The following is a 27935-nucleotide window of genomic DNA, read 5'->3' as shown; positions in this document are numbered from 1 at the left end:
GCGCCGCCCGGGCGGGAAATACCACCAGGAACTGCCTCAATCCGTGGCCAATTCACCCCAAAAGGAGCCGTGTCATTCCCTCGGACGCTGTCCCTCACCAGCAGGCGCATACCCCCTTTCCTCGGGCCTCCCTCCCGCTTTTCCTTCCTGGGGAGGAACCTTCGCTGCCGCTTTCCCGCGCTCGCGCCGCGCTAATTAGCGGCTGCGGCGCCCGCGGTGCTTGATTGCGGTGACTTCAAGTGACTGCAGCGACTGCGGCGCTCGGGGCTCGCCGGGGCCGGGGGCGATCCCGTGCCGGGAAGGGGTTGCGGGGGGACGGAGCGTCCCAAGCACTCGCAGACCCCCCCACGGCGCGCGCGCGCGCACCCCCTCCCGCCGCGGGCACGCGCGTGCCGCGCGCTCCCGCCGCTCCCGCCCCGCGGGGCCCGATGCGCATGCGCGGCGGCGGCGGCGGCGGGAGGGGGATCCCGGCCCCCCGTGCGCGTGACGTCGCCGCGTCTCGCGCCGCTCCGGGCCGGCGGCCGCGGCCCCCGGTGAGTGCGGAGAGGGGCTGGAGCGGGGCGCGGGGACGGGGCGGGCTGCGGGGAGTGTGGAGCGGCTCAGTCACGGCATGGCGCGGATTGTGTGTGCCGCCAGCCCCGGCCCCGGGCCGGGCCCCCGCCGCGGCGGCAGGTGACAGCGGCGGTGCGGGCGCCGGGAGCAGCGCTCGGGGGGCGGCGTGCGGGGGGCAGAGCGCGCGGGGCGGCGGGAGGTGCGAGGCGCAGGCGGTGCGGGGCGCTGTGCAGCGTGCGGGGCAGCGCGGCGTGCGCGGGGCGCGGTGCTCAGTGCACATCTTTCGCCCACACTTTGGGTCGCCCCCCGGTCCCGCCGGCACCCCACTGGGAGCCCGGCACCGGGCCGTGCCTTCCCGCGCATCGCCCCGCAGCAGCGCTCTGCAGAGCGGGCTCGGGCAGCCCGTCCATCCGGAGGCGCCCGCGGGCCGGGGTGATCTGTCCGTCTGTCTGTCCGTCCGGGCGCCCTGGGCTGAGCCCGGCGCTGCCCTCCCTTGCCCGGGCGAGCGGGGCTGCGTGCGCGATGGCCTGGGCAAGCGAGCGGGCGATGAGAGGCTGCGCCGCGGGTCCCGCTCAGCGACAGGGACGAAGGCTGTTGGGATGAAGAGACTGAGGTCGAGGCGGCTGCAGCATCTGCTCCGTGGCCTCGGGGCGCAGGTCCCTTGGCCGGGGGGCTGCAGATGGGCTCCTGAGCGGCTGCATTGGTGCCCTGCAGCCCACCCGAAACACCAGTGAGCGCTCTCCGTCCTGTGGTGCTGCAAGGTGGGGATGGGGGGTCCGTGCCCTTTCTGTAGCAAGCTCAGTCTCCTTGGGACTCGTGGCTGGGGTGGCAGTCCTTGGCACTGCTGGCACCCTGCTGCGTGAGCTGGGCCGCAGCCTTCCATGGGCAGTGTATGGTTTGCATTGCGTGGGCCTTTGTTCTATCCCTTGCTGTGTTTGTTTGCATGCTCGGGCTCTGCCCAAAAAACATCTCACAGCTTGAAACCCCTTCACACATGTTCCCCTGCGGGTCAGTGCTGGCCCTGCCAGCTGCTTGGACTGAGCAGGCAGTGGCTCTGCCCCCTGCACAGCCAGGCTGCTCTCACGCTGCGGTGAGTGGGAACATCAAGCTGATTTGTGCTAACAGACTTCCAAATTGGACATTTCTTTTCTGGGAATGCTGTGGTGTGCTCGTGGGGAGCTTGTCAAGTGCCAGCACAGGTTCAAATGTTTGCTTTAAGCAGGGTTTTGAACTGGCTGGCTGCAGCCTGGGCTTGGGGGCTGCCTGCATGTGCCACCCAGCAGGAGCAGGTTGCGTGGTGCTGCCCATGGAGCGAGGCACAGGCCTGCAGGGTGCTCACCCCCTAAACTGGGGGCGATTTCCAGCACTGACCTTTGTAACTGCCCCACGGTCTGTATGTGAGCCCACGGGGAGGGAGTTCAAGGACAAACACTATTGCAGCAGCCTGGTGCTTTGGTCTGGAGCGCTGGGCTTTTCCCGTTCCCATGGGCTGTGTCTGCGGCTTGTGTCTGGGGACACTGGGGGGCTCAGCAGCACGGGCAGCCTCATGCAGCTGCCAGGGGTCTCTCCAGGCTGCAGCTCGTTGAGGGGCTCAGCAGCACAGGCAGCCTCGTGCAGCTGCCAGGGCTCCTCTGGGCTGCAGCTCACCGATGGGCTCAGCAGCACAGGCAGCCTCGTGCAGCTGCCAGGGCTCCTCTGGGCTGCAGCTCACTGAAGGGCTCAGCAGCACGGGCAGCCTCATGCAGCTACCAGGGCTCCTCTGGGCTGCAGCTCACTGAAGGGCTCAGCAGCACGGGCAGCCTTGTGGAGCTGCCAGGGGTCCTCTGGGCTGCAGCTCACCGATGGGCTCAGCAGCACGGGCAGCCTCATGCAGCTACCAGGGCTCCTCTGGGCTGCAGCTCACTGAGGGACTCAGCAGCACGGGCAGCCTCATGCAACTACCAGCAGGTTTCTAAGGCTGTGTTAGTAATTCCTATCGCTGTTTTCAGAGGATGAGTTCCAAAGGCAGTTTGCACCACAGATACACTGAGCCTTCAGGGGATGTGCAGGATGGGAGGAGCACTACAGAACACAGTGACTGTCCAGAACGGTTTTGGGGACAAAACAAGCACCCAGCAGGCGGTTTTATTTGCAGTGCACAGATGCATCTTCCAAGGGATGTGTGATGCGTTGGGAGGCCGAGGCCTCGTGCCTCTGCAGAACCTGTTTCACTTTGGATTTCGCAGCCTCGCGAGCGCAGGCAGAGGGAGAAGCTTGCTGTGTTGTCATCTGCCTGCTTTGTTTCACACCATTTTGTGAGCCTACAGTCTGTGCAGTTCTCCTGAGCCTCTGCCTGTCTCTGTTGTCACAGAGATTCTCCTCAAAGAAATCCTATCTGATAGTGAATGAAGCTTATTATTTCCCCTCTTTTCATCCCCAGCCCACCCCTGTGTGGGTGCAGGCAGGAGCATGGGCCAGCAATGCTGCCTGGGGCTGGCCTGGCCATAGGAGCCACGTGGCACGGGGCAGACCTGCCAAGGAGCCATCCCAAGCCCCCTCACAGGGTCTGTGGTAGAGAACCACTGACAGCAGCGAGGGTTGCTCAACCCACAGCTCTCGGAAGTGAAGCAAGCAACTGGTTCCCATTGCACCTTCCCAGGTGAGTGAGCCCGAACCCAGATCAGGGAATCCACAAGCAGCTGTGGTGCTTCTCCACGCAGAGATGACCTCTGGCACACCAGCTCCGGTGCTGCTGCCATCCCCAGGCTGCTGTAGCCAGGCAGGGGGAAGCAGCTGAGGTTTCTCCAGGGTTCCTGTTCCTGCTTGGTGCATGAGCAACCGTTTCTGGCAGCAGCTGCGCCCTGACACGCTGCAAAGGGGTGGGAGAGCAGCCACCCCCTGCTCCCTGGGCAGCTGTGCTCACAGATGGCTGCGGGCCAGCGCGGCAGGACAGTGTGTGGGGGCAGGACAGCATGCAGGGGCAGGACAGCACATTTACACAGGGACAGAGGACTCAGGGAGCCGTGCTTCTGAGGAACTGAGCCGTGGAGCTCTCGGATGTGCTGTTCAGGGTGATCTGTCACGAGTCAGTCCCAGCACGCACGGAGCAGCTCAGAAGGACCCGTTGCTTTCTCTTCCATCTGTGGTTTCACAAGAAGAGCTGCTCCCATGCCTGGGTTTGTGGGGAGGCTGTTGCACATCCTTGCTGGGGGCTGTGCAGGCTTTTTGGGCTGTACTGGGTGTGAGCCCACGTATCCACACATGGCTGCAGTGGGTGCTGGGCAGTGCTCTGTGCCTGGCCCCAGATTACTGGCTTTGTGACAAGGCCAGATGCTTGCCTTGTGGCAGCTGGTGTGACGAGCCCAGCTGGGCCACAGTGAAGCTCCCAGGGCTGGTCTGTGCTCAGGACTGTGCACCCACAGCAGCTGTACTGCACTGCACCAGGAGCTGCAGGGTGGGCAGAGAGAGGGGCTGCGTGCAGACAGCCCACAGCAGCGTTTCTTCCTTGCCTCACTGCCCTGGGGCCGTGCAGCCCCGCTGTCCGCCTTGCCCTCTCCCCAGCCAGTGCCCCAGCTCTGGGGATGCCTGGTGTTGCTGCATGGGGAAATAAAATATTTTGATTTTGTTTCTTAAGCAAATTTGAGGTTTTGGGGTTTCTCTTGCAGAAACAACCTTTCATTTGCAAGCCCTGGTCTCTGTGCTGCAGGAGTGGAGCTTGTTGAGACTTCAGGCCTGGCACGTGGGCTTGGAAAATATTGGTTTTGAAGACACTTAATATTTTCTTTGGCAGTTCCTCTGACTTCTTGTCCTCCCTGTTGTATGGCACACTCTGACCACACACATTCACGTGGGGAATCTTTGCTCAGTTTTTGGAGAGAAGAGATGTGTTGGCACCAAGTGTGTGAGTTAAACACGGGGGTGTTGAGCCTGGAGAAGAGGAGGCTGAGGGGAGACAGGAGCACTCGTTGCAGCTCTCTGGAAGGAGAGTGTGAGATGGGGCTTGGTCTCTGCTCCCAAGTAATGAGTGATAGGACAAGAGGAAAGGGGCTGGAGTTGCCCCAGGGGAGGTTGAGGTTGGAGCTGAGGCAGAACTGTTTCCCTGAGAGGGGTGTCAGCCCCTGTGCCAGGCTGCCCAGGGAGCTGGGGGAGTGCCCAGCCCTGGAGGGATCCCAAAGCCGTGGGGCTGAGGTGCTGAGGGCCAGGGGTCAGTGCTGGGCTGGGCAGGGCGAGGGGAGGGCTGGGACTGCAGCAGCTTTTCCATCCAAACCGATCCTGTGATTCAGTCAGAGGAGCAGGGAGGAGTGGGGGAACAGCTCTGTGCTTCCTGAGAGCCCCCTCGTGCCACTCTGCAGAGGGAGCAGGGTGCCAGGGGCACTGTTCAGTGCATGAGGGGAGTGAGTGTGCAGTGTCTGTCAGCCTGTCACCCCTGGGGCAGTGACACCCACACTGGCTTTGCCTTTGTGCCCCTGAGGCAGCCACTGCAGAGTAATTAAGAAAAGCTAAAGCTCTGTGAATTGGGGCTACAGGTTGATTAAAAGCCAGAAGGATCCCTCTGAAGCACACAGCTCCTGTTCTATTTCAGCACAAGCACTTCCCAAGTGGAGACTGAGCTGATCTGCTGAGTGGCTTGATCTGTAGTGGGGGGGTCACAGACACCCCTCGTACTCCATGTCCCTCCCTCACAGCACAGGGCAGCATCTCCATCCATCCAGCAGCAGTTGCGCCTCCTGACCCTGCTTCTTGAGCCAAGGGGGGATGTGGCGAGTCCCTTCCCTCTTGCTTTTGCCTGAGCTTTGCTGGGGCATGGTGGTTTGTACCAGGTCACTGGGGTGGGTGCCTCCATCACCTTCTGCCAGCAGCGCTCACTTCAGATGTTTCATAATTAACAAGCCCATTTGAGACAAAGGCTGCTGCCTCACAGAGGGGTTGGCAGAGGTGGACGCTGTGGTTTCTGCTGCTGGACGATAAAATGCCATTTCTGTGCTTGGAATGAGAGTGGGTGGGGTGAAGAGGCTGTAAATTGGTGGGATTTTCATTATTCCAGGATCATTGTCGCATTGAGCAGGATAATAAAATGTTTTTGTAATCATAACAGCCCCGAGGCAATAAACACACAGTGCATTTGTGCTGTGAAGTGTCTGTTGCTCCTTTGTCCTGTGATTTAGAGCCTGCTAAAGCAGGCTGGCACGCTGTGTGTGCAGCCAGCACAGGCTCTCCAGGGTGCTGTGCAGGGTGCTGGGCCAGGAACACGCTGCTTGGCTCAGGGCTTCCACTTCACGGGCTGTCCCAAGTGAGGAAGCTGGGATCTGAAGCTGATACCTCCCGTCTTAATCCTCATGGTGTCAGGTTCTGAGAGTTAATTATTCTGTTTGGGAGAGAAAAGGTATTTTGTGACCCCTCTCTCACCCCTGCAGGTCCAAACCTCCAGTAGCTGTGGTGGTGCTGGGGAGCAGGACCTGTGCTGTGGCATTGGGCTGTGCCACCGACCTGGCACCCAGACACCGGGATGGCTTCAGCATCTGGGCAGAGCTGCAGTGGAAGGCCGGGGGGAATGTTGGGGAGCAGGTATCATTGCAGGGGCTCTGGCTGGTGCAGGGCAGGATGGCTGAGTGCTGCCCTCTGAGCTTCCACAGCCTCCCTGTGGTTTGGGTGCTGAGATGTGCTGTCCAGTCACTCATCCTTGCAATCTTTTGGCTATTTCGTCCAGTTTCACTTTGCACAGTGTCTGTGGTGCAGATGCAAACCACGGTGCTGTTTGCTGTGTTTGGGGGATTTCAGAGGGACGTGTAACCCCGGAGTGAGGTGAGATCCCGGCTTGTTCCCGGGATGGGCTTCTGGTTCCCACGGGCACACCTGGGTTTGTGGCCTGCAGTGCATCACAGCTTTAACCAGCACAAGCTGCTCTGCTGGTGCCGTTGCTGTTCTCGCCACTTGGTGGCCTGAAAGCAACTTCTTTATGTTCTGGTTTTGAGGGCTGTAGGTGCCGTTCAACACCTTCCTGTCGTGCCCCAGCCCGTAGCTCAGCTCCAGCAGAGGTTTGTGCAAAGCTCCCATCCCGCTGCGGGCTGCTGTGGTGTCGATGCCAGGGATGACAAACCACAGCGTAGGTTGGCCCCTGCTCCCACGAGCTGCCTGTCCCCACAGGGATGGATCCTGTGTGTGCTGGGGGAGGACGAGCACGAGCTGCAGGTTGTGCAATGCTGCACTTGAGTGAACCTCAGCCGTCGCCGTGGCTGCCTGCACGGGCACGCAGCAGCAGGCAGAGATCAGAGCACTGCTTTCAGAGATCTGTGCTGCTGCTCACCCACCTCTTGCTGGATGCTATAAAATTTGTTGATCAGCTTTCACTCAAGGTGCTTTGAGATGGAGAAACACCCTTCCTGCTCATCCTCCTTGGCTCCCAGCAGCCCTTCCCAGCTTTCCAGCCTCGTTGGACCTCTCTCCTGCTGCCTCCTCAGTCCCAGAGCATCTCTGTCCTGCTGCCCTGGAGTATTTGGTGTTTGAACTGCCTGTGATGGGCTGCCAGCAGAAGCACCCTGCCTTCAGTGGGGACAGCGCTGCTGGCCCTCGGGCGGGCTGTGTTTGTTTTCACATTGCGTGCCATGTGTGAGTTAACTGGAGACTATGAATTAAGTCATTAACTTCTGCTGATTTGTTAAGATGTGAGCTAGATATATCAGGATATTTCTTGCTGACCAAGGCTTCTGCTGCTCTTCCACCACAAAGACGCCTGCAGTTCCTCATCCTTTTGTCAAGCACCAGCAATTTGAGCTAAAGCTTTCCAGGCCCCACCTCTGTCTTTTGGGGGAGTTGCAGTTAATGACAATTGTTTCTGGGAATGGTTTTAAAGCAAAATGCTGCTTTTTCTCATCATATGGAGCTGCCTGTAGGAACTGGTTTTGTTGTTTGTTTGTAACACTGTGCTGCTTTAAGAAACAGACTTGAGACGTTGCTTCATGGCTGCAGCTGGTGCCTGACCCCAGCTGCCCAGACACCAGACTGTGCTGGCACAGGGGGCTTTGGCCCCTCACGGCAGCAGCTGCAGGAGGCTGTGGAGCCTGCAGTGGGCTGGTGCTCGAGCTGTTGGTGCTCGCTGGGCCACAGTGTCCTCGCACTTGCAGGGCATCAGGAAGGAAGTCTGCAAGTGTGTGTCTGTGTGTGTGTCTGTGTGCAGAGCTGGAGCCGTTTCCGGAGCTGGGTGCCTCAGAGCTGGGCTGTTAAACCGCCACTGCTCCCAGCACAAGACCCTTTGTGGCAGTGCTGAAGCGCATCTGGGGGTGCAGCTGCTGCTCTGTGGACCTGCAGCCTTGTCAGGACCTGAAACCCTGTGGTGGATGGAGGCCAGGCCAGAAAGCCTTGCAGGGAAGGAGGGTGATGTGTGCACTGCAGATAAGCTCTGGCAAAGTTCGTGCTGGGTGGAGTTTCCCTCTGGTTTCTCTTTAGTGCTGAAGTGGAGGGGCTGCGTGACGTTCTGAGCAAGAGAGTCTTGGGTGGATGGAATAACAATTAGAGCCCGTACTTGAAATGTTCTTACAAACATCCTCTGAGGCTGGGATGCCATTGTGCATCGAGGGGGAGCTGGCTGTGGGAAGGGCCCAGCTGCAGCAGCCTCGTGCTGGGTCTCTGGCCCCGTGCACTCAGTGTGAGCCCCAGCGCTGAATCCACCCCCTCTGCCCTGACAGTGGTTTTGCTTGCAAAGCTGCAACCCAGCTGCGACAGGTCCCCTCTGCTTCTGCCCTCCAGTGCCTGCAGGAGGGTGTCCTGTGGGGACGTGGGCACAGGCAGGACCCTGCACCAGTGCACGGTCACCTGGATGCCTGGTGCAGGCAGGACGGGCATCGCCGCAGCAGAGCGGCAGCTGCTGTGTGCCCAGGGTGGTGCCATCCCCATGGGTGCAGGTGGTGTGTCCTCATGGGAAACCTGGTGCTTGGGCTGATGTAGGGGGTTTGGTTCCCTGCCCAGTGGGGTTTGTGTGCTGTGAGGAGTCAGTGCTGCTGCCTCGGAGGGTGAGAGGCTGGAGAGAAGAGGTTTGTTCCTCTGGCTGGAGCTGGGGAAGTACCAGAGGCCTGGGCAGCTCCTAGTGCAGAGGTTGGCATCCCCGTGACCCTGCCTAGGTGCACAAGCATGACCTGCCAAAGCTGGGGTCTCCTCTGGGTCCCCTCTCCTTTTGCTGTTCCTGGTTTGGGGACTCTGCCTTTTACCTGATTTCAGCATCTGTACCAAAGCCTGTGGCGGGTGGGTCTGGAGCTGCTTCCTCTGGGATGGGCTGCTGTGCTGGTTGCCCGTGTGTGATGGAAGCGTGCCACGTTGGGAATGTCATCCCCTGAGTTTTAGACATCCCAGACTCCCCCTGAGGCTTCTCCCTTCCAGGAAGCTTCGTTTCTTAAAAGAGCAGCTGCCTTCCTGCTTCCCCCTGGTTCCTCCTGGCTCAGCCCTGCCTCGGGGTGGGTGGCATCTGCCAGCGCTCACCGTGAGCTGGAACCACGGGGCCACCTCTGCCCCGGGCTGGGAGAGAGGTTGTGGGCAGGAGGGGCAGGTGCTGAGGAGGAGAGCATCGCTCACTGCTGTGCGCACAGAGCTGGGACATAAGTAAACAAATCACATTGTGGCTTTTCTTCCCCATCAGGTATTTTCCCATGTTTCGGCATGAAGCTTGGCTAGAAGCAAAATGAGCGTGCCAGGGGAAGGTAAGCACACATGGATGGCATGAGCCTGGGCAGAGGGTTCCCCTGGGATGCTGGGCAAGGGCTGGTGGATGTTTCATACCTCTGCCCACACTGCTGCTGCTGCCCTGTTCATTCTGTGTTGCCTTCGTGAGCTGACAGGAAGCGATTGAAGCCTCATTTGTGCTGGTATCTGATCAGCATGTTCTGCCCATAGCACCTCTCGTGTCCTTGTTTGTCACTGCTCTGCTGTCGCTTCCTCACCAGCTCCCATCCTCCCTGGCTCTGCTCTGGGGAGCAGCCTTGCCCTGGTCGCAGTCGAGGACGGAGCTCCAGCTGCGGGTCACAGCCCGTCCCTGTGCTGCAGTGCCTGAGCTGTGCTCGGGGGCTCAGCCGGGTTGGCAGCTGGCACTGTGATTTATGCTGCATGTCAGCAGCTGCAGTGGTTCCAGCCCCTGCTGTCATGTGCCAGAGAAGCCCCTGAGAGCTGCCACTTGGGCACCTGAAGGACTGGAAGGTCGTCTCTGATCAGACAGCTGTGCCACAGAGATGCCACCAGAATATCCACTGTGGAGGAAATCATCCATCCTCTTCTCATAGACTAACAAGCCCCATAAGTTCAGGGCAGTTCTTAGTGGAGGATTCCACAGGTGAGTTGCAAGTGAAGCAGGATTGTTTGCAGCTGCTCAGGGCACGTGGCCCAGTGCTTATTCACCCACCTGGGTACACTGGCTGATCTCACCAGGGAAGGCTGCTCTGCCTGTGCCTGTGGCCAGCGTGGTGCTGCCAGGAGTCCAGCACTCAGAGGAGGGAGAAGCCGTGCTCCCTGACAGCATCCACCTCTCTGCCTTCCCTGTGCCAGTGCTGTTGGCTGTGTATCCGCCCTGGCTGGGCAGGCAGGAGGGAGGATCCGCAGGGACACGGTGCTTGGGCTGGTACCAGCTCTCAGCCAGCCTCCGCTTCCCTTCACACTGCCCCAGCCAGCCTCCCCTTCCCTTCACACTGCCCCAGCCAGCCTCCCCTTCCCTTCACACCCCAGTCCCTTTGTTGCCCTCCTGCCAGCATCTCGGTGGGCAGCCCTCACTGTAAGCTGTTTTTCCCCAAGAACAGAGCACTTCTGTGCTCACAGCCTGCTTTTGAAACTGGGGATCTTTCCTGCTAATTAGCCTGTCCTGGTCTGCAAAGCCCTAATTATTGGAGTTGGCCCCAAGTCCTGCCTGCTCTGCATTGAAACTGCTCTGTGCATTTGCAATTCTTTGTAGGGTGAAGTTTGAATATATTTACATGACTGAAACAGATGAGATAGCAAGAAGGAGGAGGCAAGTGCTTGTCTGTTTAATGGGTCTGCCTCTGTGCTTGGTGCTGTGAAAATGCCAGAGCTGTTTGTTATTCCCTCTGGTTTACATCTCAACAAGTGGATCAGTGGCAAACAGTGACACTTTGACTTGCACAGTGTGTGGCTGTGCATTGGAAACTGCTTGATGTTGGTGTGTTAACCAAGCACCTGGCCAGGATGTTAACCCTGGTGCTACAGAGCCACAGAAATCACTCTGGTGGTGATGGGACTTTGCTGCTGGGCTGGGAAAGGGCATCTGTGGGAAGGCAGAGAGGCACTGCCAGGCTCTGTCCTGGCAGTCCCATGGTCTGAGCAGCAGTGGATGGGAGCAGTGTGAGTGCTGAGCAGCTGAGCACTCCACTGCTGTGGGGAGATGGAGCAGCAGATGGAGTGTTGGGGCTGAGTCCTCCAGGCCCAGCTAGGCCGTAGGGCTGCTCCCCACGGCAAAGGAGCTTTGCACAGGCCGCTGCTGAATGTGCTCCTGCAGGGGAGAGTCGAGAGGAGAAATGTGGGGCGGATTCTGGAGCAATTCTTTAGATTGTCAGCAAAACAAAATGTGTGGACATCCCGTTCCTTCCACTCCATTCAGCTCTAGCCCCAGCCACATAATCACAAAGAGCCTGAAATCCCTGTGTGAGCCCAGGGGAGGATTGCAAAACCTGTGCTTGCGAATGGAGCAGAAGGGGGGAGGGTGTGGGAAGCGGTGCCAGCCCTCACAGGAGTCTCCGGGCAGGCAGCAGAGCAGGGCACTTGCAGAAGCTGCAGGCTCCCTGCTGAATATCCCACTGAGACACAGGAAACCCACCAAGCCTTGACGCCAGGGGAAGTCTTCAGGGTGTAAGGTCAGTCTCTGGGGGAAGGGCATTTTGCACGGGCTCTGTGTGGTGCTGTTGGCCTTCCCACAGTTTAATTTCTCCCAGTGTTTCATTCTAACGGGCAGCTGCTGCTCCTGAGTCAGACCCTTACACGATTTGCATGAGTTGCTTTTGGTTTCCTTACTTCAGCTTCCCCCCTCCCTCTCGGCAGCACATTGAAGAGAATGTAGGAAGGAAGCAGGTGGCTGAGAGAAGTGAGAACACAGTGGTGTGCTGAGCTCAGTTTTGGAAGGAAGGAGCACTGCAGGGAGGGTTTGGGCTGCATCTGGGATGGAACGGGCTGGCTGTGAAGATATGTGTAAGGAGTGACTGAGTAATTGTGGCCTCTCCTCTCCAGAACGCTCGTGGGGCTCTGCTGCAGCTGTAAGCCCGTGTTCCTGGGTACAGAGAAACATTCTCCCTGGGTGTGCTCAGAGACAGGCTGTAATTACCTCCCGGGCAGAAGGCAGCTAGCCTGGAAGCTGTGATAAGTGGCAGCAGTGATGAAAGCCTGGGGTGGCGTCAGCGTCCCCAAGGAGCCCGGCTGGGCGTTGGGGTGCCGTCAGGGCTGGGCTGGACCGCGGCTGCCGCTCCCCTGACCCCGCTGCGCTTCTCTTGCAGATGCCTGCTGGGCCCAGCGCTCGCTAGCCCAGAGCTGAGGCGCGGTCACCCGCCTGCGTGGAGGAGAACAGCATGCGGGTCACCATGAGGAGGATCTTGCTGGTGGTGGGCTCGGCGGTCGCCCTGATGGTGACCCTGCACCTCGGCCAGCAGGTCCTGGAGTGCCAGCACGTCCTGAGCGAGAGGAGGCGCGGGCTGATGAGACCCGAGAACGAGGAGCTGGTCATGATGGACTCCAACCGCGTCGAGTACCGCTACAGCAAGGAGATGCCGCTGATCTTCGTGGGCGGGGTCCCGCGCAGCGGCACGACGCTGATGAGGGCCATGCTGGATGCGCACCCCGAGGTGCGCTGCGGCGAGGAGACGCGCATCATCCCGCGCGTGCTCGCCATGCGCCAGGCCTGGGCCAAGTCCGGCCGCGAGAAGATGCGCCTGGACGAGGCGGGGGTGACGGAGCAGGTGCTGGACGCTGCCATGCAGGCGTTCATCCTGGAGGTGATCGCCAAGCACGGCGAGCCCGCGCGCTACCTGTGCAACAAGGATCCCTTCACGCTCAAATCCTCCGTGTACCTGTCCAGGCTGTTCCCCAACTCCAAGTTCCTGCTGATGGTCCGGGACGGCCGTGCCTCGGTGCACTCCATGATCACGAGGAAGGTGACGATAGCGGGCTTCGACCTGAGCAGCTACCGGGACTGTCTGACCAAGTGGAACAAGGCCATCGAGGTGATGTACTCGCAGTGCCTGGAGATCGGGCGCTCCCGCTGCCTGCCCGTCTACTACGAGCAGCTGGTGCTGCACCCCGAGCAGTCCCTGCAGGCCATCATGAAGTTCCTGGGCATCTCCTGGAGCGACACGGTGCTGCACCACGAGGAGCTCATAGGGAAGCCCGGCGGGGTGTCGCTTTCCAAGTGAGTGTCTCAGCTCCTGCCTCGGCTTCTCGAGCAGCGCTTTGGTCCCACGGGGCAAGTCGGGGCTCAGGCTGGGGGGGAAGGACGCGGCGCTGGTGCCTGTGGGTGCTTTTCAGGGGCAGAAGCTGCAGCACATCCCATTTCGTTGTGGTAGAGTGTTTCTGAGCAGAAGACTGCTGGAACAACAGCAATCTGTTGTAGGCAACAGAGCAGCTTGTTAGGCAAGGGTCTGGGGAGCAGGTGATTGCTTTACTCATCTGTCTCCCCGGTGCAGAAAGGATTTTAGTCTCGATTTTGAGTAGAGACACTTGCTCTGAGACGTGAGCTCTCTGATGTCTCCTTTCTCCACCTGTCCTCAGGTGCCTCCTTACCACAGTTAGTTTTGCTGCTAGTGAACAGCTTTCAGTGCTGAGCAGCAGCACTTGCCAGGCTTGGTGCTGGTGTTGCAGAATCCCAGGAATACCTGCTCCATGGAGACACACCCCAGCACTCCCTCCTTGCTGGCAGCAACACCCCAGCGCAGGATGGATCCCCACACAGCAGGAGCCAAAAACCTGCTCTTCCCTCTGCGCCCAGCACTTGTGTAACATCCAACTCCAGCGTCTCACTTTGGTTTTAGCTTTGTTCTGTTGTCTTATTTCCCCCCCCCCAGGATAGAAAGATCGACAGACCAGGTGATCAAGCCGGTGAACATGGAGGCGTTGTCCAAGTGGATCGGGCACATCCCAGGGGACGTGCTACAGGACATGCCCCACATCGCGCCCATGCTCGCGCGCCTGGGCTACGACCCCTACGCCAACCCGCCCAACTACGGCCACCCCGACCCCCTGGTTGTCAACAACACGCACAGAGTGAGTGAAGGGAGGCAGAGCTGAGCTGTGCCTGTGGGTCTCTGCACCCTCGAGGCCCTGTGGGGAGAGCAGAAGAGGCTGCTGAGCCTGGTCCCAACAGGGGAGAAACAAAGGCTTTGGGGAGTGTGGCAACGACAGAGCTGCACCGAGATGGTTTCAGCACAGCTGCGTGGGGCAGGTTGAGCCTGGCCTGGCTCAGGATGATGGTGCTCCCTGGGAGTTTGTGGTGCTGTTCCATTCCTCTGCTGTGGCAGATCCTGACCTGTCTCTCCCTGGGCAGCCCAGCGTGGGGCTGGCGGGCTGTGCTGGTGTGACCCGGGAGCAGGGCTGTGGGACACGCTGGTCTGGCCCCTGTGCTGTGGCGTGGGGAGCCTGAGGCCGCTCCCCCATCCCACAGGGAACACGAGTAGAGCCTCCTCATGCATCTGGGCAAACCCAGCAGATGCATTTCTTTCTAGAATGACTCGTGTCCCTGGAGCAGGGCTGGAAGGAAGAGGCAGCAGAGCCACAGACAGCAGTCACCAAGCAGAGGGAGTTTCTTATGCTTTGGGGTGGTTCCTCCCCAGCCTGAGGCTGGACTCTGCAGCTTTGCTCCCTGTGGTGCTGCCCTTGGACCAGGTGTCCTTTGTCACACTGGTGGGAGCAGGGAACGGCTGCAGGTGGTGGTCCTGGTCCCCATGGTACTGTGTAGGCAGGCAAGCAGCAGCACAGACCTGGAAGGTCAGAGGAGCTGCCCTGGAGCTGGTCCATGCTCAGAGCACTGGTTCCTACAGCTCCTCCTTGCTCTCTCTGCTTGCTGGGAGCTGTGCTGGGACACGGTGATGTAGGTGAACATCTGCCCCAGGCAGGCTCAGGGACTCTGCATCTCTGATGTGGACTTTTCAGTGCTGCTTGGGATGAATTCTGAGAACTGGCACAATGGTAAAGACAAAAATACTCTCCTGTCCCAGGCTAAGGAGAGAACCAGGGAATTCCTGCCCCACAGGATGCTGCTGCTTGTCTTTGCTTACAGCCACAAAGGAGGAAATCTCCTGCTGTTACCTTCCCTTGATGTAGAACAAAGGCCCACCATGGTATTTGGTGTGGTTCAGGTACACTGGGACATAGGATGCAGTTATTGGAAGGGACTTGCCAACGTGCATAGAGCCACTACCCCAAAGGTCACTCCATTTTCCCCTTTTCCATAGGTTTTAAAGGGGGATTATAAGACACCAGCCAATTTGAAAGGTCATCTGCAGGTAAGTCTGGTGTCACCTGGATGCAGGGTCAGCCCTGTTTGGTTAGCCCTAGGTGCTTGGTTCCTTGCTCCCTCTTATGGGCATCTGTAGGCTGGGCTGCAGGAAATGTCCCTGCTCTCTTGTCTCTGCCCTAGGCCATTCTCACCCTCCCCACTTTGGTTGTAGGTATCCAGAGCCTTCTGTGCCCCTCACACCCTGCTCCTCCGTCTCTGCCACCTCCTTCCCAGCCTGCTCGTGTATGTGGCTTCATGCTCTGCAGTTCTGTGTTGGCTCATCAGAAACTTGTGCTCTTTGTTCTCTGACTTTAGGCCACTTTCCGTCTTGCTGTCTGCCCCAGAACCCTTTGAAGGTTTCATGGCTGTGGGTGTTGCCTGCTTTAGGAAAGGGGGGCTCATCCCATTTACAGGTCAAATCTGTGGCCTTGTGGTTCTTGTACTTGTGTGGCTGTGTTCAAGTGTCAATAATTCACTCTGGGCTTCCCTCCCTAAAGAGCAGGGCTTGAAGATGATTAAAATCCATCTTTTGTGACACAGAGCAGCAGCATACAGCCTTAACAGCAGGGAGAGGCTGCAGGCTGGGTTCTCTGCCCTTGTGCTGCTTTCTGTGTCCTCAACATTTCCCCTTCTTGCTGCTGGCATGTGGTGAGTTGCTGATGGAGGCTTAAAGCTGACCCTTCTGTTTCTGGGCTGTTGCAGGTGGCTCAGAACACATCATCTTCTCACTAAGAAAGTTAATGATTTCCAGGTAAGACCTTGCACCTCGTTTTGGGCCCTGGGTGACTCTGCCTGCGTTGCTTCAAGGGGCAGCACGTGGCTCGTGCCGTTCCCTGTGCCTGGGGGTTGCCCAGGCTGCTCCAGGCACGAGCATCATGCCAGTGATCCCCTTCAGCTGCTGCCATTCATCAGAAGCCCTTAGTTCTGAGCTCTGGGAACAGCTTTACTTCAGCACAGACAGAGCTGGCCATTTAGGGAGAGCTGTGGCTGGCTGACCCCGTGGGAGCGTTGCAGGGGGGTGGGATGTGTGGATGAGCTGAGCTGCTCCTCAGCCATGTGGCAGGCCGTGCCGTGGGCCCGTGGAAGGGGACAGAGAGCAGCCCCACGTGCTGTCCCTGGGGAAGGACAGAGCTGCAGCGCTGTGCTCCCGCTCCAGACGCAGCTCCTGCCGTCACATCTCCATCTCATTCAGCCTCCACCCCGGGACACGCAGCACAGCTGCCCTTAGCGAAACAACCCTTTCAAAACCCCTGTCTATGGGACAGCAGAGCGCTGTAGAATCAGAGGCCTGGGGAGAGGGAGCGGCAGGGAAGCGCTGTGTGTGTCCCAGCGCACCCGCCGGCCCTCAGCGCCGCGTCTTGTGTCCCGCAGGAGCTGCGGCCGCCCCTGCTGCCGGCAGAGGAGGGCTCGGCAGCGGCTGCCGTGGGAATGGCGTCTCCAAGCACATTGCTTGCTGCGGCCGCCGCGGGAATGGCGTCTCCAAGCACATTGCTTGCTGCGGCCGCGCCGAAGCCGCTGCTCGGCGAGGGACCGAGTTATTTGCATTTCTTTGCAAAGGCGGAACGCGCCGCACGCTGGATCCTCGCCGCGGGGCTCGGGCGGCCGTGGCCGTCCCCGTCCCTCCCGCCGTGGGCTCACGCTGACGCTCGTCGAATCGCCTCGAAACGCCCCAAAACGGCGGCAGCGGCGCTGCGGGCCCCGCGCAGCCTGTGTCGTGGCAGTGTGTGTCCGTCCCGTCCCTCCCCCCAGCGTCCCCAGCCCCTCGCCGCGGTCGCGGAGCCTATCGCAGAGTTAATATATGAGTCAGTGTGAGCCGCGGCCCCGCCGCGCGTTAATTGTGTCGCTGTTAATTGCCGCCGCTCCCGCCGCGCGGCGCTCTGGCCAAGCCCCGGCAGCTCTCTATGGTGGTGGGTGTGGTTTCGCGGTGCGGTGCCGGATGTGCGTCACCGGAAGCGCGGCCGCTGCTGAGGAGCGGAGCCGGGCGCTGAGTGCCGCGGCCGCTGCGTTCGGGTCCCGCTCGGATCCCCCCCGCGGGCGCGATGTCGATGTCGCACCTCTACGGCACCGATGGCGACGATGGCGTGGAGATGGAGAACTTCGAGGTGTCGGACTGGGACCTGCAGAACGAGTTCAACCCCCACCGGCAGCGCCACCGGCAGAGCAAAGAGGAGGCCACGTACGGCGTGTGGGCCGAGCGCGACTCGGACGAGGAGCGGCCCAGCTTCGACGGCAAGCGGTACGGGCTGGGCCCGGGGGGCTGCCCCGCGCCGCGGAGGGCTCCGTGGAGCCGCGGAATCCCCCAATAGGCGGGGGCGGGAGGGGAGCCCCTGAGCCCCCCCAGCCCCTGCTCCAGGAGGTTCCCCTGGCTCAGGGGGCACAGGAACGTGTCCAGGCGGGCTTGGAAACCTCCCGAGAAGGAGCCTCCACACACTCCCTGGGGAGCCTGGGCCAGGGCTCACTCACCTCAGCACTGAAGTAGTTTCCCGGTAGCTGCTCCAGGTGTTTGAGGTTTATGCTGAAGGGGATGTTGATAACAGAGGGATGTTTGGACCTTGCTGAGGGTTATGAACCCTTATGAAGGGTTTCTGCTTCTCACCCTGTCCCAGCAGTGAGTGGGCTGGGGATGGGGGGAGGCTGGTGTGTGCACAAGGAGCTGGGGAGGCAACATGATCAGGAGAGTTGAGCCCAACCAGCCCCAGGGCTCCCTCATCCCATAAGAGTCATGGCCAGTGTAAACTGGGGCAGCTGGCTGGGGGTTGGATCACTGCTGGGCATCAGTCAGCACGTGGAGAGCTGCTGTGCTGGGCAGCACTTGACTTTTGGGTTTTGTTTCTCTGAATTACTATTATTTATTATACTTTATTCTTTGTAGTGTTACTGTGTTTTAATTGAGTTGTTACACTTGTTCTTTTCTTAACCCCTGAGGTTTTCTTTCTCAATCCCCTCCCCAATCCCTCTGGAGCTGTGGAGAGGGGCAGGGTGGGGCTTCATTGCCCCTGAGCTGGACCCATGACATGGGAGTGCCCAGGCTTCTGTAGGAACATGCCCTGGGCCATCAGACCAGAACTCACTCTGGGGTCTCGTTTTGGGGCAGCTCCAGGGACTACTCAGCCCCCGTGAACTTCATCAGCGCCGGGATGAAAAAGTCAGCAGCTGAGGAGCTGTCAGAGGACGACTCTGATGACGATGAAAAGCCCATTAAGCAGGAGGAAATCCCCAAAGAGTTCGTGCCAAAGAAGCTAAAAACAGTGAGTTCCCCAGGAGGCTCCAGTTTCTGTGTGATGCAGCTCTGAACGCCAGGCTGTAGGCAAAGGTGCTGCAACAGTAACACAGCTCTAAGGAGAGGGGGGAATAACCAAAACCAGAGAACCACATGTGGCAGCATCCCCTTAAAGGAGGTGTTTTCCCTGCCTTTGTCACTGTTCTGGTGTGTTGTGCTGGGTGGGAAAACATCAGTCCTGTCAGGTCCATTTATCTTCCTTAACATTTCCCTGGGTCAGTTGTACTTAAAATAAACAAATGCCTGTGCTTTGCAACCTCTCAGAGACTGTGTTTCCTTTTATATGCCATAGAACAGGGTGGCAAATCTAGACATGTTCTAGATTGAAAATCAAACCTGTGTTTTCAGTGGCCAAACAAAGAAAGAGTCAAGAAGCAGCTTCAGCTAAAGTCAGTGGTAGAGCCCAACGACTGTCAGCTTTCAGTCTGAGCTTGTCAGAAGCTTCCTTTCCCACACAGGGAGTTCCAGGAAGCTCTGTAGGTGTAAGGCAGCCTCCAGGGATGCACAGTCCTGCTGCCACTACACTGTGCAGTGTGCAGATGGCCAGATCTCTTCTGGGAAGAGCCCTCTGAGTGCAGTGCTGCAGGGTTGGGTCATGACAGTTCTCTGATGCCGTGTGGTCTTTTTCTTTAGAAAAGCATTTAACACTTGGGGTTTTCTTTTCCCTTTCTTTGCTTTATCAGGGTGGTAATTTCAAACCTAGCCAGAAAGGTTTCGTAGGGGGGACAAAGTCTTTCATGGATTTTGGCAGCTGGGAGAGACACACGAAGGGAATTGGGCAGAAGCTTCTGCAGAAGATGGGCTACGTCCCTGGGAGAGGCCTCGGGAAGAATGCTCAAGGTACTGGGGTTGTGGGGTCAGTTGTTGGTAACTAGGAATGCATTGGGTTCTGTACAGAACTGCCATCTCCTGGTGGATTACAACTTCTTGTTTTCTGGCATCTCTTGCCAGAGATCTGTGTCCTTGTGATAAGATTCAGCTGCATTTAATTTAAAAGTGGCTGATTTTATGCTCTTGTTATTTTGCAAGAGAAAAAGAGGAAGAAAGGAGGGAGATAAGTTCTGAGGGCAGCCAGCTCACAGAAAAGGAGATGTTGTGTTGTGTGATGCAGGTGTGAAAAACACTCTGCTTTGGGATTTCTGTGTGTGCTGAAATTAACTGATTTTGTAGCCACTAAGAAAGCAGAGAAGGGGTGAAAGGTACATAGTGATAGAGGCACAATCCCAGGCTGGATCCTTGTGCTCATCCAGTAACTTGGAGTGCTGCAGGAAGAGCCCTTGCTGTTCTCCCTCTGTAAACAAACTGCTTCTACTGATTTCTCTGCTCTCCTCTTAGGCATTATCAATCCCATTGAGGCCAAACAGAGGAAAGGCAAAGGAGCTGTGGGGGCATATGGCTCTGAAAGAACCACCCAGTCTTTGCAGGACTTCCCTGTTGTGGACTCTGAAGAAGAAGCTGAGGAGGTATTTGTATGATTCTTGGTGTATCTCTTTCTCTGTTGTACCTACAAAGTTCAGTTCTGGAACCAGCTTCTGTGTCAGAGAAAACTCTCATTCAGAGAAGCAGCAAAAGACACAGCACATGCATTTCCTTTAGACATGTTTTTCCTGTTTCTGGAATGTTCTTTGTTGTTTCTGGCTCACTTTATTCCAGTAGTGTTGCTAGAACCCACCTGCAAAAGGTCCCCCAGGTAAATGAAGAACCCCCCAACCCCCTCCAGAAACACACAGTGACCAGGGTGGGGGACTGGACCACAGCATCTGAGCTGCCTTGTCCCTCAGCTTTTCCTTTTTCCCTCTACAGCATTTGTCCTTGATCTCACAGCTGTTTTCCTGTAGGAAACAGAGACAAGTTTGGGGTGTGAGAAAGAGCAGGAACCACAGCTCTTCTTTGTTTTTGTTAAGGAATTCCAAAAAGAGCTTAGTCAGTGGAGGAAGGATCCTAATGGAGGCAAGAAAAAACCCAAATACAGCTACAAGACAGTGGAAGAACTGAAAGCCAGGGGCAGGATCCACAAGAAGCTTTCAGCGCCTCAGAAGGAGCTGTCTCAAGTCAAGGTAAGGTTGATAACCCAAGAGGTGGCATCTCTGGGAGGCAGTTTCTCCACTTTGGCATTGTGAGGCCTTTTTAACCATTGTGCACTTTAAATAGAAGCCATTTCTGAGAGCTCATTGTTTTTGAGACCAGTTGTTTTTGTTCTTGCTTGTTGGCAGGTTATTGACATGACGGGCCGGGAGCAGAAGGTTTATTACAGCTACAGCCAGATCAGCCACAAACACAACATCCCTGACGACAGCCCGCAGCAGCCGCTGGGCAAAGACTCCAAGCCCCAGGGCTTTGCCTTGCCTGAGCTGGAGCACAACCTGCAGCTTCTCATCGACATCACGGAGCAGGAGATCATCCAGAACGACCGGCAGCTGCAGTACGAGAGGGACATGGTCATCAACCTGAGCCACGAGATACAGAAGATGTCTGAGGTGCTGTCGCACGAGGAGACGGCCATCAGCAACCTCAGCAGGGTGCTGGAGATGGTGGAGGAGTGTGAGAGACGGATGCAGCCCAGCTGTGAAAACCCCTTAACCTTGGATGAGTGTGCAAAGATCTTTGAGACCCTTCAGGACAAGTACTATGAGGAGTACAGGATGTCTGACAGGGTGGACCTGGCAGTAGCCATAGTCTATCCCCTCATGAAAGATTACTTCAAGAACTGGGATCCCCTCAAGGTCTGTATGAGTTTGATTTATCTGCAGCTCTTTCTTGCTGGTGTAAGGAGCCTTTATTATCTTCACTGCCCCACTCCTTGTCCCAAATCCCTGATCAGTCTGGAAAGAAAGCAGCAAACCCAACAAGCCAAGCCCCACTCTGCACCAGCTCTCAGGCGTGTGCTGTGACTGGGGGCTGCTGTGCTGTGAGTGGCTAACACTTGAGCTTGAAGGCTAAAGGCAGTCCCTTTCATGGGGGTTGGGAAGAAAAAGTAGATGAAAGCTGTTTCTAGCCCTTGGTTTGGTGGGTTTCTTAGCAGAAGCAGGAGAGGGCTGTCCTACACGTAGTTAAGGAGGTGCTGCCTATTCTTAATGCCCTTTTGGCTGTGATAGGGAAGAGTCTGAATTCTCTCTGTACACATGGAACAGCCCCGACTGTCCCCTTCCCTCCTCCAGAGGTATATTAAATACCTAAAGTGGGATTTGCCTCCTGTGGGGCTTTGCTGATCATGGCTGTGAGCTCCTGGCTTGGCTCCTGGGGGGTGAGAGAGCTGCCTGTAGCCCAGCACAGCACCAGCCTGCTGGAACTAATGCTGAAGGATCAGGGCTGCTCATGCCTTGTCGTTTCCAGGACTGTACCTATGGCACAGAGATCATAGCCAAGTGGAAGAGCCTTCTGGAAAACGACCAGCTGTTGTCACACAGTGGGCAGGACCTGACAACAGATGCTTTTCACAGGTAAAGGGCAGAGGAGTGGCACTGTGTGCAGCACCTTCCAGTGCTGCTTCCTCAGGGGTGGGAGGAAGCAGAGCCAAGGTGCTTTCCGGATGAGTCTCCTGATGTGTCTGTTAAAATCCAGCTGTGTAGCTGTTAATTAACGTTTGCCATTTGGTTTATTTAGGCCTGGGGCTGTGCTTTAAGCTTGACTTTGATTGCTTTATAACTTTTTTCCCAGGCTGATGTGGGAAATCTGGATGCCATATGTCAGAAACATAGTGGCCCAGTGGCAACCCAGGAACTGTGGATCCATGGTGGATTTCTTGGATAGCTGGGTCAGTGTGGTTCCTGTCTGGATACTGGATAACATTCTGGATCAGCTCATCTTCCCCAAGCTCCAGAAGGAGGTAAGCTGGGAGGGCTGTGCTGGAACAAAGCTGTGCTCTGAGCCCATGTTTGAGCCTCACTCAACTACAACTTCCCGAGAAGCGGTTTGCTGCCTCTGCCTTTGGCACTCAGGGGGCTGCATTATGGCTCTCCCTGCATCTGGCGAGACTTGCTGCTGCTGGATGGATTTATTTCTCTTTTCTGCTTTCCCTGCAGGTGGAAAGCTGGAATCCTTTGACAGACACAGTCCCCATCCACTCGTGGATCCACCCCTGGCTGCCCCTGATGCAGGCGCGTCTGGAGCCGCTCTATTCCCCCATCCGCAACAAGCTGGCGAACGCCCTGCAGAAGTGGCACCCCAGCGACTCCTCTGCCAAACACATCCTTCAGCCCTGGAAAGATGTGTTCACACCTGGCTCCTGGGAGGCTTTCATGGTCAAAAACATCGTGCCTAAACTAGGTGAGACAAGCCATGCGGTGCTGAATTTCTGGGACCTGCTGGTGGTCACCCTCTCCCTCACGCCTGGGAAAGATGGGCAGATGCCTGCCAGGGATTCTTTAAAGAATGCTATTTGTCAGTTTAGCCCAGGCTCTTCTGCTGCTAGTACCCTGCATGTTTTTTCAGAGGCAGGCATTTTAGAAATATGGGGAAGTGCTCTGGTTAGCTTCAAAGTTTTCTGTCTCATTTTTCTAAACCATCCAGTTCCTCTGTTCTCCAGCTGACGGGAATATCTGAGAGCTGGTGGGTAGCACCAAGCTGTAAGATGACTCCAACTCCTGTATTCTTTGCTCTAACCCTCCACTGTGTGGTTTTCAGTCTACCATGCAGACTGGCTAAAAGACTCTGCAATCTAAAAACCAGTCAGACGTTTGAAGTTGCTCAGTTCTGGCAGGAAGTTGTTAATTGGTGCAACTGGAAGCACACTGAGTGGTATCAGGGACCAGCCAAACAGTTTAAAGACCCCAAATGTCCCTTAGGAGCCCCTGTGTAGCAGGTTACCCTCACATCCTGTGTGTTGCAAGTGCCCTGATAAAACTGAGTCAAGTTAATTCCTGACTCTTCTTCCCCTTTTCCCAGGGATGTGTTTGAACGAGCTCATCATAAACCCTCACCAGCAGCACATGGATGCCTTCTACTGGGTGATAGACTGGGAGGGGATGATTTCTGTCTCCAGTCTTGTTGGGCTGCTGGAGAAACACTTCTTCCCCAAGTGGCTGCAGGTGAGAAACTCAAGGCTGAGTAAACAGGCTTGATTCACTGCCAGGTGTTTTAGTGACTCCTAGAAGTTGATGCCCCAGGGATGGGGTTTAACCCCAAATGGGACAGTTTCTGCTCTCAGCTCCATACACACAAGACCAGGCTGTTTCCTGAGACTGTCATGGTCTGTTCTTTGCCTGAAAGCTCAGTAACACCAAAGTGGTAATGAGGACTCTCCTCTGTAAGTAAGTGTACCTGTGCTCCTGCGTTCACCCTGTTGTGCTGTTTTGCAGGTGCTGTGCTCTTGGCTTAGTAACAGCCCCAATTATGAAGAGATCACAAAGTGGTACTTGGGCTGGAAGTCCATGTTCTCAGACCAAGTGCTCGCACATCCCTCAATCAAGGACAAATTTAACGAGGCTCTGGACATCATGAACCGAGCTGTCTCCTCCAGTGTCGGTAGGTGCCTGGTGGGGACGTGTGCTGGGCTTTCTGTGCTGCTGGTGCAGCAGGGTTGGGTTCTTGCCAGCCTGTACTTGGGCACAGCCCTGGCAATCAGCATTCCAGCAGCTCCTGCGAGCAGTGAACTCCAGAGTGTGTTTTGGCCTGCTGTATCCATAAATGACCCCTGTAAGGTGGTGCTTAACAATGGTCTGTGCTTCACTGAAGCAGAGCCTGACTTTCGGTGCCTGGCTGCCTGGGCCATGAAGCAGCTGATGGTGTTTCAGCTTTGCCTGATGACGTGTCTTTTGTGCCAGCCACTGAGACACCAGCATTTCAAGATGTTGACTCCCAAAGCTATAATAAGTTGGGGTTTTTTCCTTCCCAGTGAGACACTGGTTGTCCTTAGCTTCAGGGCAAGTGCTCTTTCCTTCCACATGACTCTCCTCATGACCTAACTGAGATTGTTAGGAATTAACTGTGTGAAAGGGAGGTCTGTGCCTGAGGGAGCAGCACCTCAGATTTGCCTTTTCTGCAAGACTGAGAACTTTTTTCCTGCGTTGCTCTTGCCCACTTGCTGTACAGCATGATGGAGCATCTGTGCTGGAAACAGGGAGGATTCTTTGGGGCCCACTTAAAGTGTTGTTTTACACGGTGCAAGCACAAAAGCATTCCTGCAAAGAGGAGACATTTCTGGCATGGTACTTACGCAGCCAAAAAGTGGAACTGGGAGCTGTCAGTGAAAGGGCTTCTGGTGCTGGTGCTGTGCTGCTTCCCATGACGTGTGTGCTCCATCCTCAGCCTGGTTCTGCCACAGGCACTGTAACCCAGTGGTGGCACATGGGGAGCACAGGCCAGGTTTGGGCTTGGAGGAGAGGTTTTTGGTTGCTCACACTTTCCCTTTGCCAGTAGCAGTGCTACAGCCTCCTCTGTGCACGCTCAGATCCAGTTTGGGATTGTACCAAATCACAGCATGGTGGGGGTTGGAAGGGACCTCTAGACATCACCCAGTCCAACCCCTGTGCCAAAGCAGGTCTGAATCCTGGTGCTGCTGCTGCAGTTCTGCACCCACCAGGCCGGTCTCCATCACGCCAGCTCTGGCAGCGTACAGCTCAGAGTGCGTGGTGGGGAGTGGGAGCGCTGGCAGCTGCCCGTGCGCCGCGCCGGGCCTGGCAGCTCGTCCTGAGCCGCGTGTCTGCCCGTGCAGGGGGGTACATGCAGCCGGGCGCGCGGGAGAACATCGCGTACCTCACGCACACGGAGCGCAGGAAGGACTTCCAGTACGAGGCCATGCAGGAGCGGCGCGAGGCCGAGAACATGGCCCAGCGCGGCATCGGCGCCGCCGCCAGTGCCGTGCCCATGAACTTCAAGGACCTCATTCAGACCAAAGCCGAGGAGCACAACATCGTCTTCATGCCCGTGATCGGCAAGCGGCACGAAGGGAAGCAGCTGTACACCTTCGGCCGGATCGTCATCTACATCGACCGCGGCGTCGTGTTCGTGCAGGGGGAGAAGACCTGGGTGCCCACCTCCCTGCAGAGCCTCATCGACATGGCCAAGTGAGGCCTCTGTCTTGCCCCACCAGCACCAGCTCACTGGGGGTTTTGGTGTAACTGCCTTAGAATAAAGAAGTTCCAGGTTTGTAGAGCACGGAGCCGTCGCTGCAGGCCAGGACATTTTCCTTATGGCTGCTGAGGCAGGACCAAGAGACACGGTGACCTGAGGAGCTGGTGCTAAGGGAGGAACAAGCAGTTGCATCACTTCTCTAGTTGCCACCCGTGAGAGGTTTGGCAGCAGCTTAGAAGGGACGTGGGAGGGGGTTCCCTGCTCCAGCAGATGAGTGAGGACTGGTCGAGCCACGTCCTGAGGGTCTGCAACTACAGAGCTGTCACAGCTACTCCTCACCTGCTGCACTGCTCTGTCCCTTAGGCAGTGGCCTCCTCTACCACCCAGGGCTGGGACACGTCCCACCTCCCAGGGGGAGCCTGCCCACAGGCCATCAGCTGCTTCAGGTGCCCTCTCAGCCCCATCCATGCACAGCTGGAAGGAGAAGGACTTTTTCCAGCAAACTCATGGACCGTGTGCTCTGGGGTGCAGCAGATCAGGGGGCAGCAGTGAGGGACAGGTGACCTGATTCTTCACAGCAGAGCTGATAAAAGCAAGAGCTGAGTAGCATTGAGCAGGGGAAGGCTCCTTTCTGGAAGCCTGCATGCTGAATGAGACATGGACCTAAGAGCAACCATTGTGCAGAACAGAAGGTTTAAAAGAGAGGTTTTGGTGAAATTCAGTGGCTGTGAGCATGAGTCAAAGCACAGCTTTGCCTTTATTAAATAATTAACATACAAAAACGTCCTGTCATGCTCAGGGGTCAGCTGCAGCCACTGGGGCTGGAGCACCAGGACACAGAGGCAGCCTCGAGGGCCACTCAGGACGCGGCAGCAGCAGCACTGCCCTCAGCTCTGTCCTTCCTGATGATCTCCAGGTCCTCACAGTGTTGGTAGGTGGGCTCCTCCACGCAATCCCAGACCTCGGGGGCAAGGCCCTGCAGCTTTTGCAAGGGAAACCAGTGGATGGAGGTGTCATTGAAGGTGTCCAGGTAGCGAGGGTGGGAAGGCAGCGCCACTTCCTCTGTCCCTTTCAAAACCTTAAGAGCATGGGGGGAAAAGTTTTGGATGACACTGAAAAACCCACCTGCAAAGCTCAGTTACAAGTCAGTGAGGAGGAGGAGGGTGGTGTGTTTCAGCCAGACCCCTGGGTGCAGCGTGAATGATCCCAAAGCAATTCCTTTTTATAGTGCAGCAGCCAGAGAAAAGGGTTTAAAAAGCTCATCTCCCTCTTCTTTCCCACTGCAACTAATTGAACATTAAAAGGTGCTTTGTTGACACAAAGCAATGATGTCCAAAAGTGAGTGGCTCGTACCTTTGCTATGTAAGAATAATCTCTCTCCAGTATTCTTGACAACAATCTAGAATAACACAAGGGAAGCAGCCTTAGCCACAGCCCTGGGGGCAGCTCAGGCACGTGGGACACGAAGGGGAGGAGAGGGCTGATGTCAGCAAGTTGGAAATGACCAAAACACGGGACATAAACCACAGCAATCCTTGTCACAAGCTGCAAAAAGGACAAGAAGGAGGCACAGGAGGGAGAGGCTGCAGGCACCTCTCCTCCATGCCTCGGAAGCTGTTCCCGATGATGACCATTTTGGAGAGGGTGGCTGCTGACCAGTTCCTCCACAGCAGGTTGTTGTACAGAGCCTTCCCGCAGTGCACCATGTAGAACAGCGTGGCTGAGCCCTCAATGCCGTGCTTCCCCTCCTACACGAACAGCAACGCAGCCCGTGCCAGCCGCGCCCCGGCAGCGCTGGGGTTGCCGCAGAGCCCGGGAGCCCCGCAGAGCCCCGCAGCGCCCGGCCGCACTCACCTCGTTGTCCGGGAGCAGCCGCAGCCCCAGGCGCTGCAGCACGGCCGCCTCCCGCGCCGAGAAGGCCGGGTCGAACAGCGAGCAGCGCCCGGGCGGCACCTGCGCGGACACGGGCGGCCGTGGGCGGGGGTCGGGGCCATGGCCCTCGTCCCCCCGCCGCGGAGCCCCCGCCCGGGCCCTCACCCGCAGCTCGTCCAGCAGCAGCAGCAGGAAGGCCAGCTGGCAGCGGGCGGCCGGGCAGCCGCCGAACCGCCCCAGGCCGTAGCACACGCAGCGCACGGGCGGCTCGGCGCTGGCGCGCACCGAGGCCCGCACGGCTCCTGCGGGCACGGACAGCGGCGTGAGGCCCGTGCCCCCGCCCCCGCGCCGCCCCCCGCTGCCCCGCACGCACCGGCGCTCGCCTCCCAGAAGCCGGAGCTCAGCAGATCGTCCCTGCGGGGAGAGCGGGGCGTGAGCGGGGCCGGGCGGTGCGGGGCGGGGACACGCGGGGCCGGGCGGTGCGGGACGGGGCCGGGACACGCGGGGCCGGGCGGTGCGGGGCGGGGACACGCGGGGCCGGGCGGTGCGGGACGGGGCCGGGACACGCGGGGCCGGGCGGTGCGGGACGGGGCCGGGACACGCGGGGCCGGGCGGTGCGGGTCGGGGCCGGGACACACGGGGCCGCTCTCACCGCGCCTCCCGCAGCCGCCGCAGCACCGCGTCGTGTCCCTCCGCCGCCTCCGCCCCGCGCCGCCGCCGCCCGCCCGCCGCGCGCCACCCGCGCTCCGCCATGCGCCGCCGGTCACGTGCCGCGGC

The 27935-nt window shown here is 57.9% G+C and overlaps 3 protein-coding genes across 6 annotated transcripts; 2 read left to right on the top strand and 1 right to left on the bottom strand.

Moving 5' to 3' along the window:
• The first annotated feature begins 449 nt into the window (after window positions 1-449).
• Window positions 450-16830, top strand: TPST2 (tyrosylprotein sulfotransferase 2). Of its 3 annotated transcripts, XM_062010134.1 has the most exons (8): window positions 450-533; window positions 2972-3190; window positions 9158-9218; window positions 12006-12913; window positions 13566-13764; window positions 14952-15002; window positions 15698-15746; window positions 16367-16830. In XM_062010134.1, exons 4-7 carry the CDS (start codon window positions 12078-12080, stop codon window positions 15725-15727), a joined length of 1116 nt encoding a protein of 371 aa, XP_061866118.1. In that variant the 5' UTR covers window positions 450-533; window positions 2972-3190; window positions 9158-9218; window positions 12006-12077; the 3' UTR covers window positions 15728-15746; window positions 16367-16830. The 3 variants fall into 3 exon arrangements, with proteins under 3 accessions (XP_061866118.1, XP_061866117.1, XP_061866119.1); XM_062010133.1 differs by lacking the exon at window positions 2972-3190; XM_062010135.1 differs by lacking the exons at window positions 450-533; window positions 2972-3190; window positions 9158-9218 and adding an exon at window positions 9638-9844.
• A 94-nt stretch (window positions 16831-16924) lies between these two features.
• TFIP11 (tuftelin interacting protein 11) lies at window positions 16925-26608 on the top strand. The gene is made up of 12 exons (XM_062010128.1): window positions 16925-17231; window positions 18090-18243; window positions 18959-19115; window positions 19611-19738; window positions 20180-20332; window positions 20489-20998; window positions 21609-21715; window positions 21933-22101; window positions 22298-22541; window positions 23160-23302; window positions 23573-23738; window positions 24928-26608. The coding sequence occupies exons 1-12, from the start codon at window positions 17035-17037 to the stop codon at window positions 25281-25283; spliced, it is 2484 nt and encodes an 827-aa protein (XP_061866112.1). The 5' UTR covers window positions 16925-17034; the 3' UTR covers window positions 25284-26608.
• SRRD (SRR1 domain containing) lies at window positions 26025-27911 on the bottom strand. 2 transcript variants are annotated; one of them, XM_062010136.1, is made up of 7 exons: window positions 27811-27911; window positions 27532-27572; window positions 27324-27460; window positions 27141-27239; window positions 26880-27034; window positions 26640-26685; window positions 26025-26364 (listed from the first exon to the last, which is right to left on the bottom strand). In XM_062010136.1, exons 1-7 carry the CDS (start codon window positions 27909-27911, stop codon window positions 26146-26148), a joined length of 798 nt encoding a protein of 265 aa, XP_061866120.1. In that variant the 3' UTR covers window positions 26025-26145. The 2 variants fall into 2 exon arrangements, with proteins under 2 accessions (XP_061866120.1, XP_061866121.1); XM_062010137.1 differs by lacking the exon at window positions 26880-27034 and having other exon boundaries at window positions 26640-26831.
• Between the last annotated feature and the right edge of the window lie 24 nt (window positions 27912-27935).

This window comes from Colius striatus, chromosome 17 (assembly GCF_028858725.1).
Source record: "Colius striatus isolate bColStr4 chromosome 17, bColStr4.1.hap1, whole genome shotgun sequence".
In the NCBI taxonomy this organism is placed as follows: Eukaryota; Metazoa; Chordata; class Aves; order Coliiformes; family Coliidae; genus Colius; species Colius striatus.
The sequence above is the reverse complement of the archived record's forward strand: the minus strand, read 5'-3'. Positions and strand labels throughout refer to the sequence as shown.

Bases quoted from the DNA above. Each gene is read 5' to 3' on its own strand.
- TPST2 (XM_062010133.1), top strand. From the start codon at position 12,078: ATGCGGGTCACCATGAGGAGGATCTTGCTGGTGGTGGGCTCGGCGGTC. The intron at 12,914-13,565 runs GTGAGTGTCTCA...CCCCCCCCCCAG, and splicing joins GGCGGGGTGTCGCTTTCCAA to GATAGAAAGATCGACAGACC. The intron at 15,003-15,697 runs GTAAGTCTGGTG...GGGCTGTTGCAG, and splicing joins ATTTGAAAGGTCATCTGCAG to GTGGCTCAGAACACATCATC.
- TFIP11 (XM_062010128.1), top strand. From the start codon at position 17,035: ATGTCGATGTCGCACCTCTACGGCACCGATGGCGACGATGGCGTGGAG. The intron at 22,102-22,297 runs GTAAGCTGGGAG...CTTTCCCTGCAG, and splicing joins TCCCCAAGCTCCAGAAGGAG to GTGGAAAGCTGGAATCCTTT. The intron at 22,542-23,159 runs GTGAGACAAGCC...CCCTTTTCCCAG, and splicing joins AAACATCGTGCCTAAACTAG to GGATGTGTTTGAACGAGCTC.
- SRRD (XM_062010136.1), bottom strand. From the start codon at position 27,911: ATGGCGGAGCGCGGGTGGCGCGCGGCGGGCGGGCGGCGGCGGCGCGGG. The intron at 27,461-27,531 runs GTGCGTGCGGGG...CCGTGCCCGCAG, and splicing joins CTTCTGGGAGGCGAGCGCCG to GAGCCGTGCGGGCCTCGGTG. The intron at 26,365-26,639 runs GTACGAGCCACT...CATGCTCTTAAG, and splicing joins ATTATTCTTACATAGCAAAG to GTTTTGAAAGGGACAGAGGA.